Source organism: Brienomyrus brachyistius, chromosome 2 (genome assembly GCF_023856365.1).
Source record: "Brienomyrus brachyistius isolate T26 chromosome 2, BBRACH_0.4, whole genome shotgun sequence".
Lineage (NCBI taxonomy): Eukaryota > Metazoa > Chordata > Actinopteri > Osteoglossiformes > Mormyridae > Brienomyrus > Brienomyrus brachyistius.
In genome coordinates, this window is record NC_064534.1 from 46,884,300 (window position 1) to 46,900,230 (window position 15,931).

General features: G+C 43.0%; 1 protein-coding gene across 1 annotated transcript; it reads right to left on the reverse strand.

Annotated features, from left to right (window-relative positions):
• Positions 1–248: 248 nt before the first annotated feature.
• On the reverse strand, positions 249–15,627 carry LOC125712282 (aldehyde dehydrogenase, mitochondrial-like). Its single transcript, XM_048982178.1, has 13 exons — positions 15,321–15,627; positions 14,504–14,608; positions 13,606–13,746; positions 11,700–11,779; positions 9,106–9,217; positions 8,151–8,279; positions 7,322–7,435; positions 5,294–5,396; positions 2,004–2,188; positions 1,746–1,910; positions 1,240–1,397; positions 849–963; positions 249–564 (listed from the first exon to the last, which is right to left on the reverse strand). The coding sequence occupies exons 1-13, from the start codon at positions 15,435–15,437 to the stop codon at positions 532–534; spliced, it is 1,557 nt and encodes a 518-aa protein (XP_048838135.1). The 5' UTR covers positions 15,438–15,627; the 3' UTR covers positions 249–531.
• Between the last annotated feature and the right edge of the window lie 304 nt (positions 15,628–15,931).

A 15,931-nucleotide genomic window follows, 5' to 3' on the forward strand; every position in this document is an offset into this window, starting at 1 on the left:
GGTAAACGTAGTTTAAGTGGGATTTATAACTTGTACGATGTGTACCGCGGTTTACGCAGGGTTTTATAAATCTGGATTTTTACTTTTTGTAGGAAGGGCATTTTGTCGTAAGAACATTTCCTCTCCTGCAAGAACATTCATTACAAATGAGTCTCCTGGTTCTTTCTAAAAGAACTGTGGTGCATTTATTAAATGTAAGGATTTAATCTAAGAGTTGATTCCAGAAAAGAGGGAATACAAGAAAAAAATTAAACTTGTCTATGTTAAGAGATTTATTTTGGCATGTTAATATTTAAGTATAACTGTGTTCCCAACATTGTGCTTATAAAATATCACAAAATATATGAAACTTCATCTTGGCAGAACAGAAATCTAGGTAGAATAGAACAGACATTTTGTTCGAAAAGTATTGTGGGAAATGTAACTCGGCATCCTGGAACGTGACAATTAAATGGAACCACATTTATCAAGTTCCTACTGCGCAACTTTCACATTTCTGCCGTTGGGAACGGAGGCTCTAGTTTAATCCGTTTAGGAATTCTTCTGTGGCACTTTGACGATAACCTGAAATAAACAGTTACATTTATTAAAACGTACTTAATAGCTACACATTGGATGGCAGTTTGGTGCAGGTTGATGTGAATGGGTGTCATTTTCATGGGCAATTGCTTTGTTTAGAAAGTCTTTGACCAAAAGTTTGTTTTAATATCTTGAGTATCTGCCAATCAGTCTCACAAAGACATGTACAGCTATAGCTACAGCTAGCAGTTTCTTTTTTATTCCTAGCAATTTCACAGAGGTTTCACTTCGCGTTACTCCATATAAGCATGTCTTATTTTTGGTCTCACCGTTTTTACTTCAGTGTAGTTGTCAAGACCATATTCTCCAAGTTCTCGGCCATTACCAGAGGATTTGTAACCTCCAAAAGGAGCCTGGACCGCAAATACGTTATAGCAGTTTATCCTAAAAAAAAAAAAAAAAAACAAACACAGGAAAGACGTCAGTTCATTGGAACACTTGATGTCTGAATGGAAATGGGGTTTCTTACCCAACAGGTCCAGTACTTAATTTGAATAATCTGGAAAGATGTTTTTGACGATATTTCAAACATTGCTTGCCAAAACTGCACAATCCTGTTCAAGGAAGTGCCAATTTTTTCAACTGCTAAAACTTGGGAATGAAACACTCATTTAAAAATTCACAAAAGGCCCGTTTCTATGGCTCTGTCGCCTGGCCTACCATACAGTGCCTGCACGGAGACTCCCAGAGATGTAATGGGCTTTTTCTGTGTCTCTGGTGAAGACAGCGGCCGCCAGTCCATATTTGGTGTCATTGGCTCTCTCCACAACTTCTTCTATGGTCTTGAATTTCAGAATCTGCATCACTGGTCCAAAGATCTAGAGGTGGAAGGAAGTGATGCAGGAAGAACAGGCATGGATAGTGCAGAGGATGATCAAAGAGAATGTGCTTTTTAAAGGGTATAAAAGAACTGTGAGAGATGGAGGTTAAGAACATGAAGGACAGCAGTTCCGAGGACAAAAGGGTTATTTCTGTTGTTCCCTTGAATGATAACTTAGTTTCCTTAGTATACGTACAGAACTGTATAAATGGATATCCTTTCAAGTTGACGGCATAAAATTATAACTGCAAAAGCAGCAAAGAACAGTGGATTTGAAAGGAAGACGGCAGAGATCAGAAAGGAGGCCTGGGGAGCCGCTTTCAGACAAGGTACCAGCCGCTCTAACCTCCTCCCGAGCGATGGTCATGTTGTCCTGGACGTCCCCAAAGATGGTGGGCTGGATGAAGTACCCACGGTCAGCTGCAGCCCCTCCTCCGCACATAAGCTTGGCCCCCTCACGCTTCCCCAAGCTGATGTAGCCCAGAATTTTCTGGAACTGCTCCTCATCCACCTTTTCAGACAGGTAGAATTGCTTAGGGGGTGGCTCTATGACAGGGTGAGGATCCACACACACGGTCCTGGGGAGTCCATACACAACCCTCACCTGAGGCCCCTGCTCTGTGCTGAGGTTGAAGGGGTCTCCCACCACCCTGCGCTTGGCTCTCTCCACGCTGCGCTCCACAAACTCCTTGTAGACGCTCTCCTGGACGAAGGTGCGAGAACCAGCACAGCAGCACTGGCCCTGGTTGAAGAACAGAGCAGAGTGGGCCTGCTCCACCGCCTCCTCCACTGGCAGTGAGAGATGGACACAGACACACACAGAGCCCGGTCAGAAAGCGTAGAGGTCATGCTCTCTGCTAGCTTGTAGCTAGTGGCAGCTGCCAACTCAAATTATTTTGTAATGCAAAACTCTGGCCTGACACCCCCCATATAATCTAAGATCTGATTATATACAGAGATGCACAAAAATACATCAAAATGTATTTTGACACAAAACACCGTAATTGTAAGTGTAGCAAAATGTTTCAAAATACAGAAATCATGCAATACATCCATGTTTTTTGTATGACAGGCATACACAAACAGTGCCCCCCCCCCCGTAAGCAGTTTCACTTCCTGTGGTTTGCTACCCGCAGTCAACTGTGGTCTGTAAACTGACAATTTCAGAAATAAACAATTCATATGTTCCATTGTTATTTTGTCTAGTTTTTAAATTAAACATCATCATAGGTATGTATGTTTAGACTAAAACATAGAATATATAATAGGTATCGGAAGGGAGGACTAATGTACAAATAAAATGAATGAAGTGATGATTAAAACATGAATAGGCATAACATTGTCACAGCAGAGAGCGCATACATTAACTACCAATACTTTTCTTCGTTGTCAGTTTTCACTCTCGTCACGTCCCCGAAATGCCAGTTCCTATCGATCCTAGAATGATATTGCATCAACCAGCCTTTTCAGAATCTCATTTTTTCTCCCCTGTGTCATTTTATTTGGCTAACTGGAGATGCACGCCTTTGTTGATCAATTTATCAATCCTCATTTGTGTTGCCACTTTCAACCTGAAAAAATAAGGGATACGACTCCCTCCACGGTACGAAAAAAATCACGGCCCATATTGGTTCTGTGATATACAGGATAGGTGCAACTCTAATTTTATGTACAGTATATATACAGGATACTCTACAATGAACAAGAACAGTATTTACAAATCAAAATATTTTGAAATGGAAATCTTCGCACTTTTTCTTCGAGTACATCAATATCCTGTCCACAAACCGAGAAGGAATACTGGTGAACAACTGAATTTATCTTGCCTGATGGCTGAACTCAATCATCTGTGAATCAAAAATGTGTGAGAGCATACATCACTGGCAAGACTAGGTCTGGAACTCCTCACCTGCAGGCGCGTGTGAAAGGAAACCTGAGGATGTGCCGAAAAGCCACGCACACGCAGGATGAACATGCACATGAACTTCACAGGCAAAATGCGATGGAGTGCAGCGACAGCACCACTATGCCATCCTCATTTACCTTTTTTTGCACGTTAATATCGACATGGCATTTCATGCACATGCAGCTGTCATATTGCAAGGACTGTGATAGTCTGCTGGTTTCAAACCATCAAAAATTCTTTTTACGCCTCGCCCAACTTGCTCTTTGTAGGGAAGGAACTTGCCCAAGGACGTGCCAAGGCCAGGCTCGAACCGGCAACCTTCCGATCACAGGCACACTGAGCCACATTTTGCCACCTTTGCATTTTAAATGATGGTTTTCCACATTATGTAGTACATTTTTAAGAAAACAGTCTAACAGTCTAACCTTTACCTCCACAGCGTTTGCATGAGCTCTGCATGTGCCCTTTGAGACAATCATAATCTTTCTCGTCCTTGCTGTTGGAATCAGTCACAGATTGTGAGGGACGTTTACGAGGAATTTTACAAAAAAGAGTGAAGAGGAGAAAAAGGAATAAGAATTGATCACAAAAAGATATTTGTCTTAGGCTGTATGGGAATATTTTGTATTCTACAGAGATGATACTGAGCAAAAGCAAGTGCTTTGTCGGCACTACTCTGTCTGTTGGCACAACTAACTGCAACAGCGGCAACTTCTCTGACAGTCCCTTTATCTGTAGTGTCAGTTCCGTAGAGTCACTGCAGTTGTGGTGATATTAAAGATCTGCTTCGCAATTCTGACAGACGACTGCATTTTTATTCACTTTCAAGATGAAGTTCTTCCACACAAATTATACTTTCACTCTTCATTTTAATACTCGTTCGATATGCGCCATCTTCTTTCCACCATATTACCAAGTAACTGAGAAGGAAAATTGTAAATCGAAGAGAGTAATTGAGTTTGAGTAATCGTGACAACTCTAATTGCATTACTGTAATTAAGGAGGTTTCTTTCTGGATTTGTGAGAAGCATGCAGCAAACGTGTGTAAGACTGCATGAGTCTGGGTAACATATGAATCACGATTTATTTTCCACTCAGAATCAAGTACTCTACTATTCTTGAATAATATTCAGACAGTCCTCACTTAACGACTGAGTTCCGTTCCTACGACTAGGTCGTTAAGTGAATTACATATGCTGCAACCTCACATCACCAAACACAATGCCAAGCATGCCGGCACTGGAGTCTGGAGCAGTGCAAATGTGTTCTACGGAGTAACAAATTGCGCTACTCTGGCAGTCTGATGGACGAATTTGAGTTTGGCAGATGCCAAAACGTTATCTGCCTGACTGCATTGTGCCAACTGTAACATTTGTTGGAGGCGGGATAATGGTATGGGGTTGTTTATCAGGGGTTTGGCTAGGCCCCTTAGTTCAAGTGAAGGGAACTCTTAGAGCTACAGCATACAAAGACACTTTGGACAATTCTATGCTTTCAACACTGTTGGACTAATTTGGGGAAGGCCCTTTTCTGTTCCAACATGACTGAGCCCCAGTGCACAAAACAAGGTCCATAAAGACATGGTTGGTTGAGTTTGTTGTGTAAGAACTTGACTGGCCAGCACAGGCCTCTGACCTCAACCCCATGAAATACCTTAAGAAGGAACTATAACATAGATCGCGAGCCAGGCCTTCATGTCCAACATAATTTTCTGACCTTCTGGATGAATGGGCAAATATTTCAACACACACACTCCAAAATCCTGTGGAAAGCCCTCCCAGAAGGGTGGCAGCTGTTATAGCTGCAAAGGGGGGGCAACTCCATACTGATACTGATGAATCGGATGTTGTAAAAGTTCCTGTAGGTGTAATGGCCAAGTATCCCAATACTTTTGTCCATATAGTTGTATGTGGACAAAACTTGACATGGATTTAAGAGTTTCTTAGTATGTGGTGCTGTGTCGAATGTTTATGTGACAATTGACTTACTGTTGGCATCAGACAGGATGATGTTGGGACTCTTCCCCCCGAGCTCAAGGGTAACCCTCTTCAGGTTACTACTACTGGAGGCCTGCTGGATGAGGTGGCCCACCTGAGACAAATGGGAAGATCCAAATCAGTAACGGCGACAAGCAGCCAAGCAAACATTCCCTCAACACCAAATCTGCTTTGGGCACTCTTGAAGATCGAGTGCCATTAAAATCTATTACAGACTAACATGAAATATTTTTAATATTATTAAGCGTAGGTGTGGCATTAATTTAACACACCTGATACAGATAATCAGGTCCTTCAGCAGCTTCTCAGTGTTAGAGCCAGCTATGCTGAAGCTAAGCTCTACAGGGTGGCAGATCTGCAGGAGTAGGCATGAGCAGCCCTGTTTTACACCCCGCGACGGGGCACCTTTGGAAGGATTTAAGTTTAATTTTAAGCCAGTTCAGGTAACCCAGTGCCCTCCTAGGTTCAGCCATCTTTGTGTGTTGCTACATCCACCAACAATATTCCTATAAATGTCTAAAGATATAAATTCAGGTGCCCCTAACTCAGGGGTAGGGAACCTGATCCATGGAAGGCCGGTGTGGGTGCGGGTTTTTGGGATGGCCTCTCAATCAGCCAATATCAGTGGATTCCAAGGATTGGAGTTGAGAATCGCTGCTTTATTATTGGCTGACAGAGGTCATCCCAAAAACCCGCACTGGCTCTCCATGGATCAGGTTCCCTACCCCTGCCCTAACTGGACAGATTTGTTAAGCCTAGACTTTACATCTACCAATTAAATACCGGAATGGCTGCAGGTTTACATTACAAAGGAACTCTTGTACCAGGTGTCAATAAATCAAACTAGTGCAGGACTGAGAATTATTATTAAATAATATAAAAAGGTTTTTCTGTTTGGATTCAAGGTTCACTGACTCCCAGGCACTTTGGAAAGGATTTCTATGCATCACGTTCTGCAGGCTATGTGGGGAAATCACTTTATTAGTGTGAAAATGGGCCTTTACTAGTGTTCACCTTTGCCCCTGTGTTCCGTTGATAGTGCTGAAGTTTAAAGTACTTTTCCCACCCACTTTCAGTATCCCGTTGAAATAGTTAAAAATAGCATTATATTACAAATCCTCATATCAAGTGACATAAACCCAATGCACATATCTGACACTAGTCCTGTTCTGTGCAATAGCTTAAACAGTTTGTGTGCATTTGGTGCTATGAAATAAGATTCTTGTACACAATCTAAAGCTTTGCTTAACGTCCTGAGGCTTTTTGCACAGTAAGGAAGCCCTGTATCTCACTTTTGTTCCAGAGTTATCTAGAAAGCACCTGGCATTTTGTTTTGACGGCCTATTTTCATTCTTCTATGAAAGGATCAGGTATTCAGTTTCATAAATTTGCTAAATATCTGACTGAATGCTATTATATTTCTGTTGAAAAATATTAACCAACTAACAACTACAGTTTACAAATTCTCACAGGTTTATAAATTCCTATGCATTCTTCTGAACTGTTTTTTAGATAATGAATTCTGAAACAAGTCTGTTAAAAAAAATGTTCCTATCTATTACCACTGGGAGCATAAAGGTCTTCTGGCACTGATCTGAGAACAGCGTTTCTTCGTACATTGAACTGTGGGTGCACTGAACTTTCCAGCAGAGGGACAAAATTGAAGTTATCCAAAAGAATTCTGGATAGTTCATAAGTTACTGGCGGCAGATTTCCACAAGCAATTTTAGTTAAGATTAGTGCCAACAGTACAGCTAGTGAATGCTTGTTTTCATAACGTTTGACTTGAAATCACTATCACAGATGTATTGTTTACTGTGCCTTGTCTTCCTGTGTCCGTGTTTCAGTTAATTTGTTGCTGTAGATCATCATGCTACTACTGCTAATGCCTTAACCTCCTTACTAATCAGTGTGGGACCGACACTGATAGTATTTGCCAAAACTTATATATAGCCAGTATGGTAATGCTGCAAGCTGCACTTGCTCATATTACAAATAGTCCATGTGTATGGACCTCACCTCTGTGGAGCCTGTGAAGGCCACCTTGTCGACGTCCATGTGAGAGGCGATGGCCGCCCCGGCGGTGGGACCCATCCCAGGGATGATGTTCACCACTCCAGGCGGGAAGCCGACCTGCCAACACACATGGAGTCACCCATCCTGCGATTTCAGGTGTCCATCCAGAGCTGAAACTGACTGGAAATACTGATATTTCCCATGAGTCTCAGTAAATTTATAATAAAATGACCAATGTTACTGGATATCATGTCAAAATGCCTTTCCGTGAATGAGAGACAAGACTTACAAAATGGCAAAACAGAAAACAGTTCTAAATGTTCAATTACGTATGTTTTTCAACATTTAATACCATGTTAGCATCTATGGTTATGTAATGACAAGAACTAGGTTCAGTCAATAAATGTTCATATAGAGGAAGCTGATGAAATTGGTCACACATTCATATTTTACAAACAGATAAAAGAACTGCATAAATGCATAAATAAATAAATAAATGGTCTAATAAAATTAAATAGAAAAAAATGCTTAAATAAAATACACAAGTACAACATTAAGGCATGCATCAAATGTATTTGCAATAAAAAAGAAGGAGAGAATTGTTATCTAATGGAATGAATGGCAAAAGTCTTCAGGTTATCAATGAGTGTTAAGCCAGTAGTAACATTTCTTCTGTCATTGTGATCATTACTGTCACTCGCGTAGATTAATGCCCAAGCAGCGAAGTCCAGCTGGACTGCAGAACAGGAAGGATTATCAGCAGATGATGGCTGGCGCCGTTGGCGCTCTACCAAAGGGGAGCCGCCGCCCCCCGGTTCAGAGAGACGCCCACCTCCTTGATGAGGTGAGCCACATAGAGAGCAGTGAGGGGAGTCTGCTCTGCCACCTTCATGACCACCGTGTTTCCTGTGGCTAAAGCTGGGCCCAGCTTCCAGGCCTGCATCAGCAGAGGGAAGTTCCACTGCAGAGATGATGGGGGGGTCAAGTCAACAACACAGACTGAATAATAATAATAATAATAACAACGATAATTAATTATAATTAGTTTATTATAATAATATTAATGATACTATTATAACATTAATATTATTGTCGTAATTATATCTGTACAATTGAATATTTGTTCTGCAGCCTAAACGCAATGCCAATCCCGGGACTCAAACCATCAACCGTATTGTTACCAGTTACACAAACATAAAATGAATGTAAGATTGTATAATAATATTGGGCCGCCGTTCAGTTAAACAGGAGATCGTGCTAGCGTGCAGCAGGATGTGGGCTCGGATCCCTTGCCTGCCAATCATACCACTTTTTGGCCCTTTGGCAAAGCTATTAACGCCAACTGCTCCAGAGGTATGGGAGGCTGGCTGGGCCTGTGTTCTGATCCCTAGATTTCCTCACTGGGACGTCACTTAGCTACACAGATCAATGTGAAGTCTGTGTCCTTAGCCGAAGTCGCTCTAGCTCCTCCATGTAAACCTGCTCCCCTGTGCTGATCCTGCTGCCATGTGCTGGATTTTGAGCCGGTGCTTCAAATGGCTTCACTAAAGGACAGTGCAGTAGAACAGCTCCCCTAGTACGGATCTCCATCCAATGCAGAGAGACACAGCAGCACCGCTTCAGATACAGAGAATGATCAGCAGTGGGATGATACGAACACGGCTGTCAGGGTGAAGCCACACTACAAATATACAAAGAGGAATGCACTGCATGATGGGATGGCCACTGGCCATTCTCCTGAGCCAGGTCATATGCTGGCACCATCACCAAGCACCCAGATATCTTACTGGGATGATCTGGCCACAGACACCGATGGGCTCGTGTCGGGTGTAGCAGAAGTAGTCCCCGTCAACGGGGATGGTCTTCCCCTCCCACTTGTCTGCCCAGCCAGCATAATACCTGCAGCATTACAGATATGCAGTCAGGCTACCTGATGTCTCTACGTGGCCCGTAGTGTGTGTGTTCCTGCATGTTTTTGTAATTATTGCATTGTGGGGACCAGATTTCCCCACAATGTGAAAAATAAATAAATCACATTTTGGTCTCCGCAAAGATAACCCCAATTTTAGAAAATCTGTGACCGCAATCAAAAAACTAAAAAAAAATCCTGGGTCGAGTGGCCTCCTCTCATTTGTAAATTTATGTTCTTGTATATTGTTTGGTTACTTCTGAGTGGCGACCACCCTGCCTCAGTTCCCCATAACCCCGTACTGCATTACTGATTGAAAGAGGGCTGGATAATACTGACATTACTGTTGTGTGGTTTGCTCTGGGTACTCCACCCATGGTCCAGAAACATGCTGAGGCTAGGTGGAGCGTGTGTGTGTGTGTGTGTGTGTGTGTGCCCTATTCTGGGATGTTCCCAGCCTTGTGCCCATAGGCTCTGGACCCCATCCCTCCCCTCCCCTCCCCAACCCCCGAATAGCAGTTTCAGAAAATGGACAGCCAATTCCAGAAATATGGGCACCCTCCATGAAAAATTGCAAAAATTAGTACATAAGAGACTACGTGTGATATTTTGTGCTTCAACTGGGTAATCCTCATGCTTTTGTCCTCGAACAGACTTTTGTAACAAAATAAAGTTTTCCTTTAGTAACACAATTTTTCATAAGGTAGATTCCAAAAATATTGACACCCAAAATGTCAAAATTTAGTGGCACCTACCCTGGTGAGAAAGACGGCGCACAGCCTCATCCTCTAGTGTTTAACAAGGCTGCAGAACACTGTGGAGGGATCCTGGACCACTCATCCATGCAGCACATTTTCAAATTGTGGAGATTCTTGGGTTTTCTCTTCAACTGAGCATCAGATCATTGTCTTGCTGGAAGACCCAACCATGGCCCAGTTTCAACCTTCTTACGGAGTCAACCAAATTTTCAGCAGGATAAATCTCTGTGCGTGAGATTAGAAGGTTGCTGGTTCAAGCCCCAGCCTTACCCGAACAATGACATGGCCAAAAGTCCTTGAACAAGGCCACTAACCCCCAAGCACTAGGGCTGCCGCACAATGGTTGACCCTGTGCTATAACCCCCCGCCCCCCCACATATGGGTATGAAGTGGGTATGAGGTGCTCTGCTTCGTACGCAGCTTCCTTTCTTCGCCGGTTATATCTCCGATGTTGCTTGGTACAGTTGAGATGCTGTGGTTTGCGTCTTGGACCCAGGGGAGGCTTATTTCATGACACTCGTCCATAAAGCTTCTGGTCATGAATGTGCCATCTCACGGTTGGCTTTGAAACAGAGAATCCCCGAGATTCAACTAAACTTTAAAGTTGTGAAACTGATCTTTGGGCTCCTCTTTGCCTCCTTTGCATCCCCCTCACTGTGCATGGGGGCAATATGCAGATGTGTCCCCTTCCTAGCATATTTTCAACAGCTCCATGCTTTTCAAACTTCTTTATTATGGCCCTGATTGTGCTTGCTGGTAATGCCTATTTTTTGTAGCCATTCCCCAATCTATGCAGCTCAACACCGTTTTTTCTCGAGTTGAGTGCTCTTTGACTAGATGATGACAAACGATTTTACCTATGTGTTAACTTATATTTTTACCCCAGTGAAACAGGAAATGGCCACAGACAACACTTCCTATACACCAAAAGTTCCTAAACACTAAAAGCAACATTAAGAAACATTTTTTCCTCAAAGATGAAATGTATTTAGTCTTATTTATAGTATTCTTCAAAGGTTCTTCAATAGTTTTACCACGTGTTTTTGACAAGATAATCTATTCCAGAGATATAACAACACTTGGAGTTGAATAGTCAACAATTTCTCCATACATTTGAGGAGTATTAGAATTCTTGTATGTATTATCTAAATCATATGTATATTGTTGTTCACTTTTTTAGGAGTGCCAATATTTCTGGAGTTGACTGCATATCCATCTGGTTATTTAAATGAAACAAGTCTGTTTAAAATAACCTCATAAGGGCTTTCTGAACCAGCAGCTGGTAATAAAATAGATGTGCAATACATATACTGTGGTACTGTGACTCAGTCACTTACAATCCAGCCTCTAGGGGGCCCTGTTGTGAGCCATTCAAGTTGTTCAAAAGGTACAAAAGCCTACACCAGGGGTGTCAAACTCCAGTGCTGGAACCCTACACATTTTTGAGATTCCCATCATTTAACACATCTGATTCTTGCACCTCCTTGTGCTAATTACCACACAGCCCTGAATCATTTGTGGTGGAACAGGGAAAGAGCTAAGGGAAATAGGGCTCCGGCCCCCCAGTACTGGAGTTTGACATCCCTGGTCTTTGTGTTTGATGATGACATTACAAATACAGAAAAAATATACTGGAGATGTTTTTGTTTTCTATACTGATGACAACACAAAACACAACTGATCACAAACACTGGGGCACGATGGTCAGTCTCACCTTAAGCATTTCACGACCGTAGGCAGGTCTGCGGAGTAAGCCACCGCATATGGCTTGCCGTTGTCCAGAGTCTCCAGCTCCTTGACACAGAGGACACGGCTTTTAAGAATACACAGACATAAAGGCCGCACGCTGGATTAAACAATGCAAAAATGCATAGACATTTAAAGCTTTGGCTGAAATACCTTGAGTGTTTCATGGTTGTGTCATTTAATTTCCTCTATAATTTTTTTCATAGTCAGATCAGGTCTGGTTATAAAGTCAGAACCAATTACCCACAAACCTGGGCTGATTTCAGTTCTGACCCACGCAAAGGCATTCGGGCTGTGTAAGGACCATGGCAAACCTGGCACCTCAAACTGCCGGGTCACCCGGATGGACAGTGTTGAGCAGGTTCTTGCCGGTGACCCTCACAGACGGTGCCGTCACGCCCCAAATGGGCTCCCGATCCATCACACACATGCGCACACATCAGGCCCTACGCACACACATTTTGGGCTCACTGTCAGGGTACTGTATACAACGCGAATACTAAAAGGGCAACCTTGGATTCTGCACCTAAGCTGGAGTTATGCCAAAAAAACATTCCCTCTGTACTTTTTGCCGCCAGCAGTCGCAGGAGGAAACCAAGGCCATCTTTGTCTTCCACCATCAAATTTGCTGATGACACCACCTTTGTAGGACTGACTGACAAGAACGATGAATCAGCCTACAGGGAGGCGGTCCAGCAGCTAAGGCAATGACAGCAATAACCTGGAACTGAATACATCCAAAACCAAGGAGATGATAGTGGACTTCAGGAGAGCCAAGCGGGCTGAGCACTCTGCCCTCTACATTGACGGAGAAGAGGCAGAGAGGGTGGAGAGCTTCAAGTTCCTAGGAGTCCACATCTCTGCCGACCTCACCTGGTCCACAAACATCTCTCACCAGGTGGGGAAGGCACAACAAAGATTGTACTTCCTCAGGAAGATGCGTCAGGCCCACCTCCCCAAAAAACTGCTGATCAATTTTTACCGCTCGACCATTGAGGGCCTCCTGACCTACTGCTGCACAGTGGGGTTCAGTAGCTGCACTGAGGAAGACAGAAAGAACCTGCAGCGGGTGGTAAGTGCGGCAGAGCAGGTAATCGGAACAGCACAACCTGCCCCCTCTACCATATTTACACTGGCAGACTCCACTGGAGAGCCAGTAATATACTGCTCACACCCTGGACGCTACCTTTTCTCCCCTCTGGCAGACGCTACAGGTCAATCAGAGCAAGAACAAAGAGACTGAACAAAAGTATTTACCCACAGGCAGTCAAATGCTCCCATCCCCCACCCCCTGAATGACTGTCTTCTATGCAATACTATGCTTAGGGCAGGTCATTAAGCACACACTACCTCGGACTGACATACTGTACACCAGGGGTCTCCAACTCCGCTCCTGGAGAGCTACTATGCAGTAGGTTTTCTATCTTATCTGGCTCCTGATGAGCCACACCTGCTCTCAGGTAAATACCAAGAACAGGTGTGGGTCATCAGAAGCCAAGTGGGACAGAAAACCTGCTGGATAGTAGCCCTCCAGAACCGGAGTTGGAGACCCTTGTTGTACACATTGTACTTGGACACTCATACTGTAATAGGATGTCTGTCTCTTTTTGTGTGTTGACCTTATTTCTCTTATTACTTTAACTTATGCTACTAAACAGAGAACTGCTAAACTGTTTTTCACTGTTTCTGTAATAGTGACAATAAAGATCTATCTTCTATAATCATACTACCTGATATAATCTAAGAACAAGACATAAACAGTGGTGATCCGGCTCCCATTCGGATCACAGGCTACCCCTGATCCTGGAAGATCGTGCAGATCCACTGGGAATCCCTGCCCTCAGGTTTTCGGAGGGACGGCCCAGAACTCTTACGGCCAAGTAAGCGGCGTCCTGCTCGATCCTGTCAGCCAGGCGGTTTAGGAGCAGCCCTCGCTCCGAGGCATCCATCCGGCGCCACGGGGACCCGAGCCGAAAGGCATCCTTGGCTGCGTTGACTGCCTTATCGACATCCGCCTGAAAGGAAGGAATAATCAAAAGCATAAGTAATATACAGACAAAGACAGCGAAAACTACAGCGAAAAACAATTAATAAGGCACGATAATATGTAAGTAAATATAGCACAAATATAGTAAAAAATAAAGTGCAGCACCCAAATTAATAAAAGGCAAAGATGAATAAAACGTTTTTAGCCTCGATTTAAATGTGTCTACTGTTGCTGCACATCTAAGCTTTACTGGGGAGCCGATTCCAGCTGTGGGAAGCACAGCGGCAAAGAGCCACTTCACCATGCCTGGGTAACCCTAACTAGGCACTAGCAGTTCACCAGCCCCTAGAGATCAAAAACATGCACTATGTTTATACTCTCCCATTGTCTGAGATTGTGGGACTTATACATGAGAAGCCATAATTAATCATGGAACTAACTGAGAGCCTGGGAAGTGCAGTGATGCTTTCACTTTTCTTAGTGTTAAGCAGCACCATTTTAAATGAGTTGAAAAACTGTTTAATAGTCCTATATTAATACTAGTGTCAATACAATAATGCACATATGTAGTTAGATGCAGAGCACGCCTTTATAACACAGATGGCAATTCACTGTAAGACAAAACAATGCATAAAAGCAAAACACAGTGGTTATCAGCTCAGCCTTTACAATGCAGTAGAATCTAAATTAGTTTCACTGAAAAGAATTCTCTGGAACTTTACAAAATAGAGAAGTACAGGCCCCTTTGAGAGCAACCAAACAGCATGTGACTGGCGAGTGCAGACCTTGTCCCCCTCTGCCACCTGGCAGATGACTTCGCCAGTAGCTGGGTTTATGGTGGGGAAGGTCTTCTTGCTCACAGAGTCATGCCACTCGTTGTTGATGAAGAGCTGTGGGGAATGTCCAACATACAAATCATTTACTGAAAAGATGCATTACGAATACAAGATAAATACAAGATATTTGCGACTCTAAGAGTTTCAGGGGAGGAAACCTGATGGCTTGGTCCGAACCCTTCAAATCACTCACCGTCAAACTCAAAAAATTAAATAAATAAAAATAAAAACAAAAAATAAACACTTCCTGTTGGGATAAAATACTTCATTTTTCGGCAAACTTTTAAATCATACGTGCATGAACAGTATTTCCGCAAGTGCGAACGGGAAGAAGGGGAATTTGGAAAAATACTTGATTAGGATCTTGCAACATGTTCCTTCGGAATTATCGTCGGTTATATCTTTGCTACAAATTAAGTATATAACTATATTGCATACTATATACTATACTATATAACTATATACTGCATATGTACCTTCAGGGTATTCCACAAAACAAGTTTACGGAACTACAGTCCAAATGTCTAGAGCTGACAATCGAGCGCGTTCGAATATTTTTACTCCGCAGAAGTATTTAGGCATGAACAAGTCAAAACTATGCACTACATGACAAAAAATAATGCATGTCGAAACTGTGAACCGATGTAAATATAAACTTAATAGTATGCATTCTTTTTTGCCGTGTTTGACTGTTTCTAGCATGTGCAAACGTACACGCAGGCATTATCGCATTTTTTTAGCAGTAAACATATGTGAGCTGGTGTACCTTATTGAAATGCACTTGAGGCTGAGTGCTGGGGGCTGGAATCGCTGCAGTCGAGTAGAGGCAGGCCTGCAGGCGCGCTACGGCTGGGGGGATCCGCGATAAGGTGCAGCGCAACATGTTTTCCTCTCCTGCAAAGAAGTCAAAATGCAAATAGCTTCGTGAGAACTGGTCAAATAATTTTTCCACCCAGCCTCGCCTCTCGTCAGATTTGCCGCGGGGATGATAGACAGGCAGCTGATCCGGGTACTAACGAAACGTCAGGGCTTCCTACAAATCCACCGCTGGCGAAAACACGAGTGTGTCCTACAGATCAAATTTCCGAAGTGTCTATCTGCATTCATTTTCGCACTAAATACTTTTTTAGGGATATCAATATGGCGGCTTTTAGCTATTAGCCACGCTAATAGTTTTCTTCAGGGATCATACATCTGTCGTGACAATGTGAGGTGTACAATGTAAGATTAAAAAAAAAAAAAAAAAACTATGTAGGGCATATTTGTAAATACCACGAGCGTGGTTAAAAAAAGAAAAACACATTTTGATCTAAATGGCTGTCAGAATTCGTTATTGCGTTTACATAACTGTCTTATCCGATATCAGTCTTCGCTGCT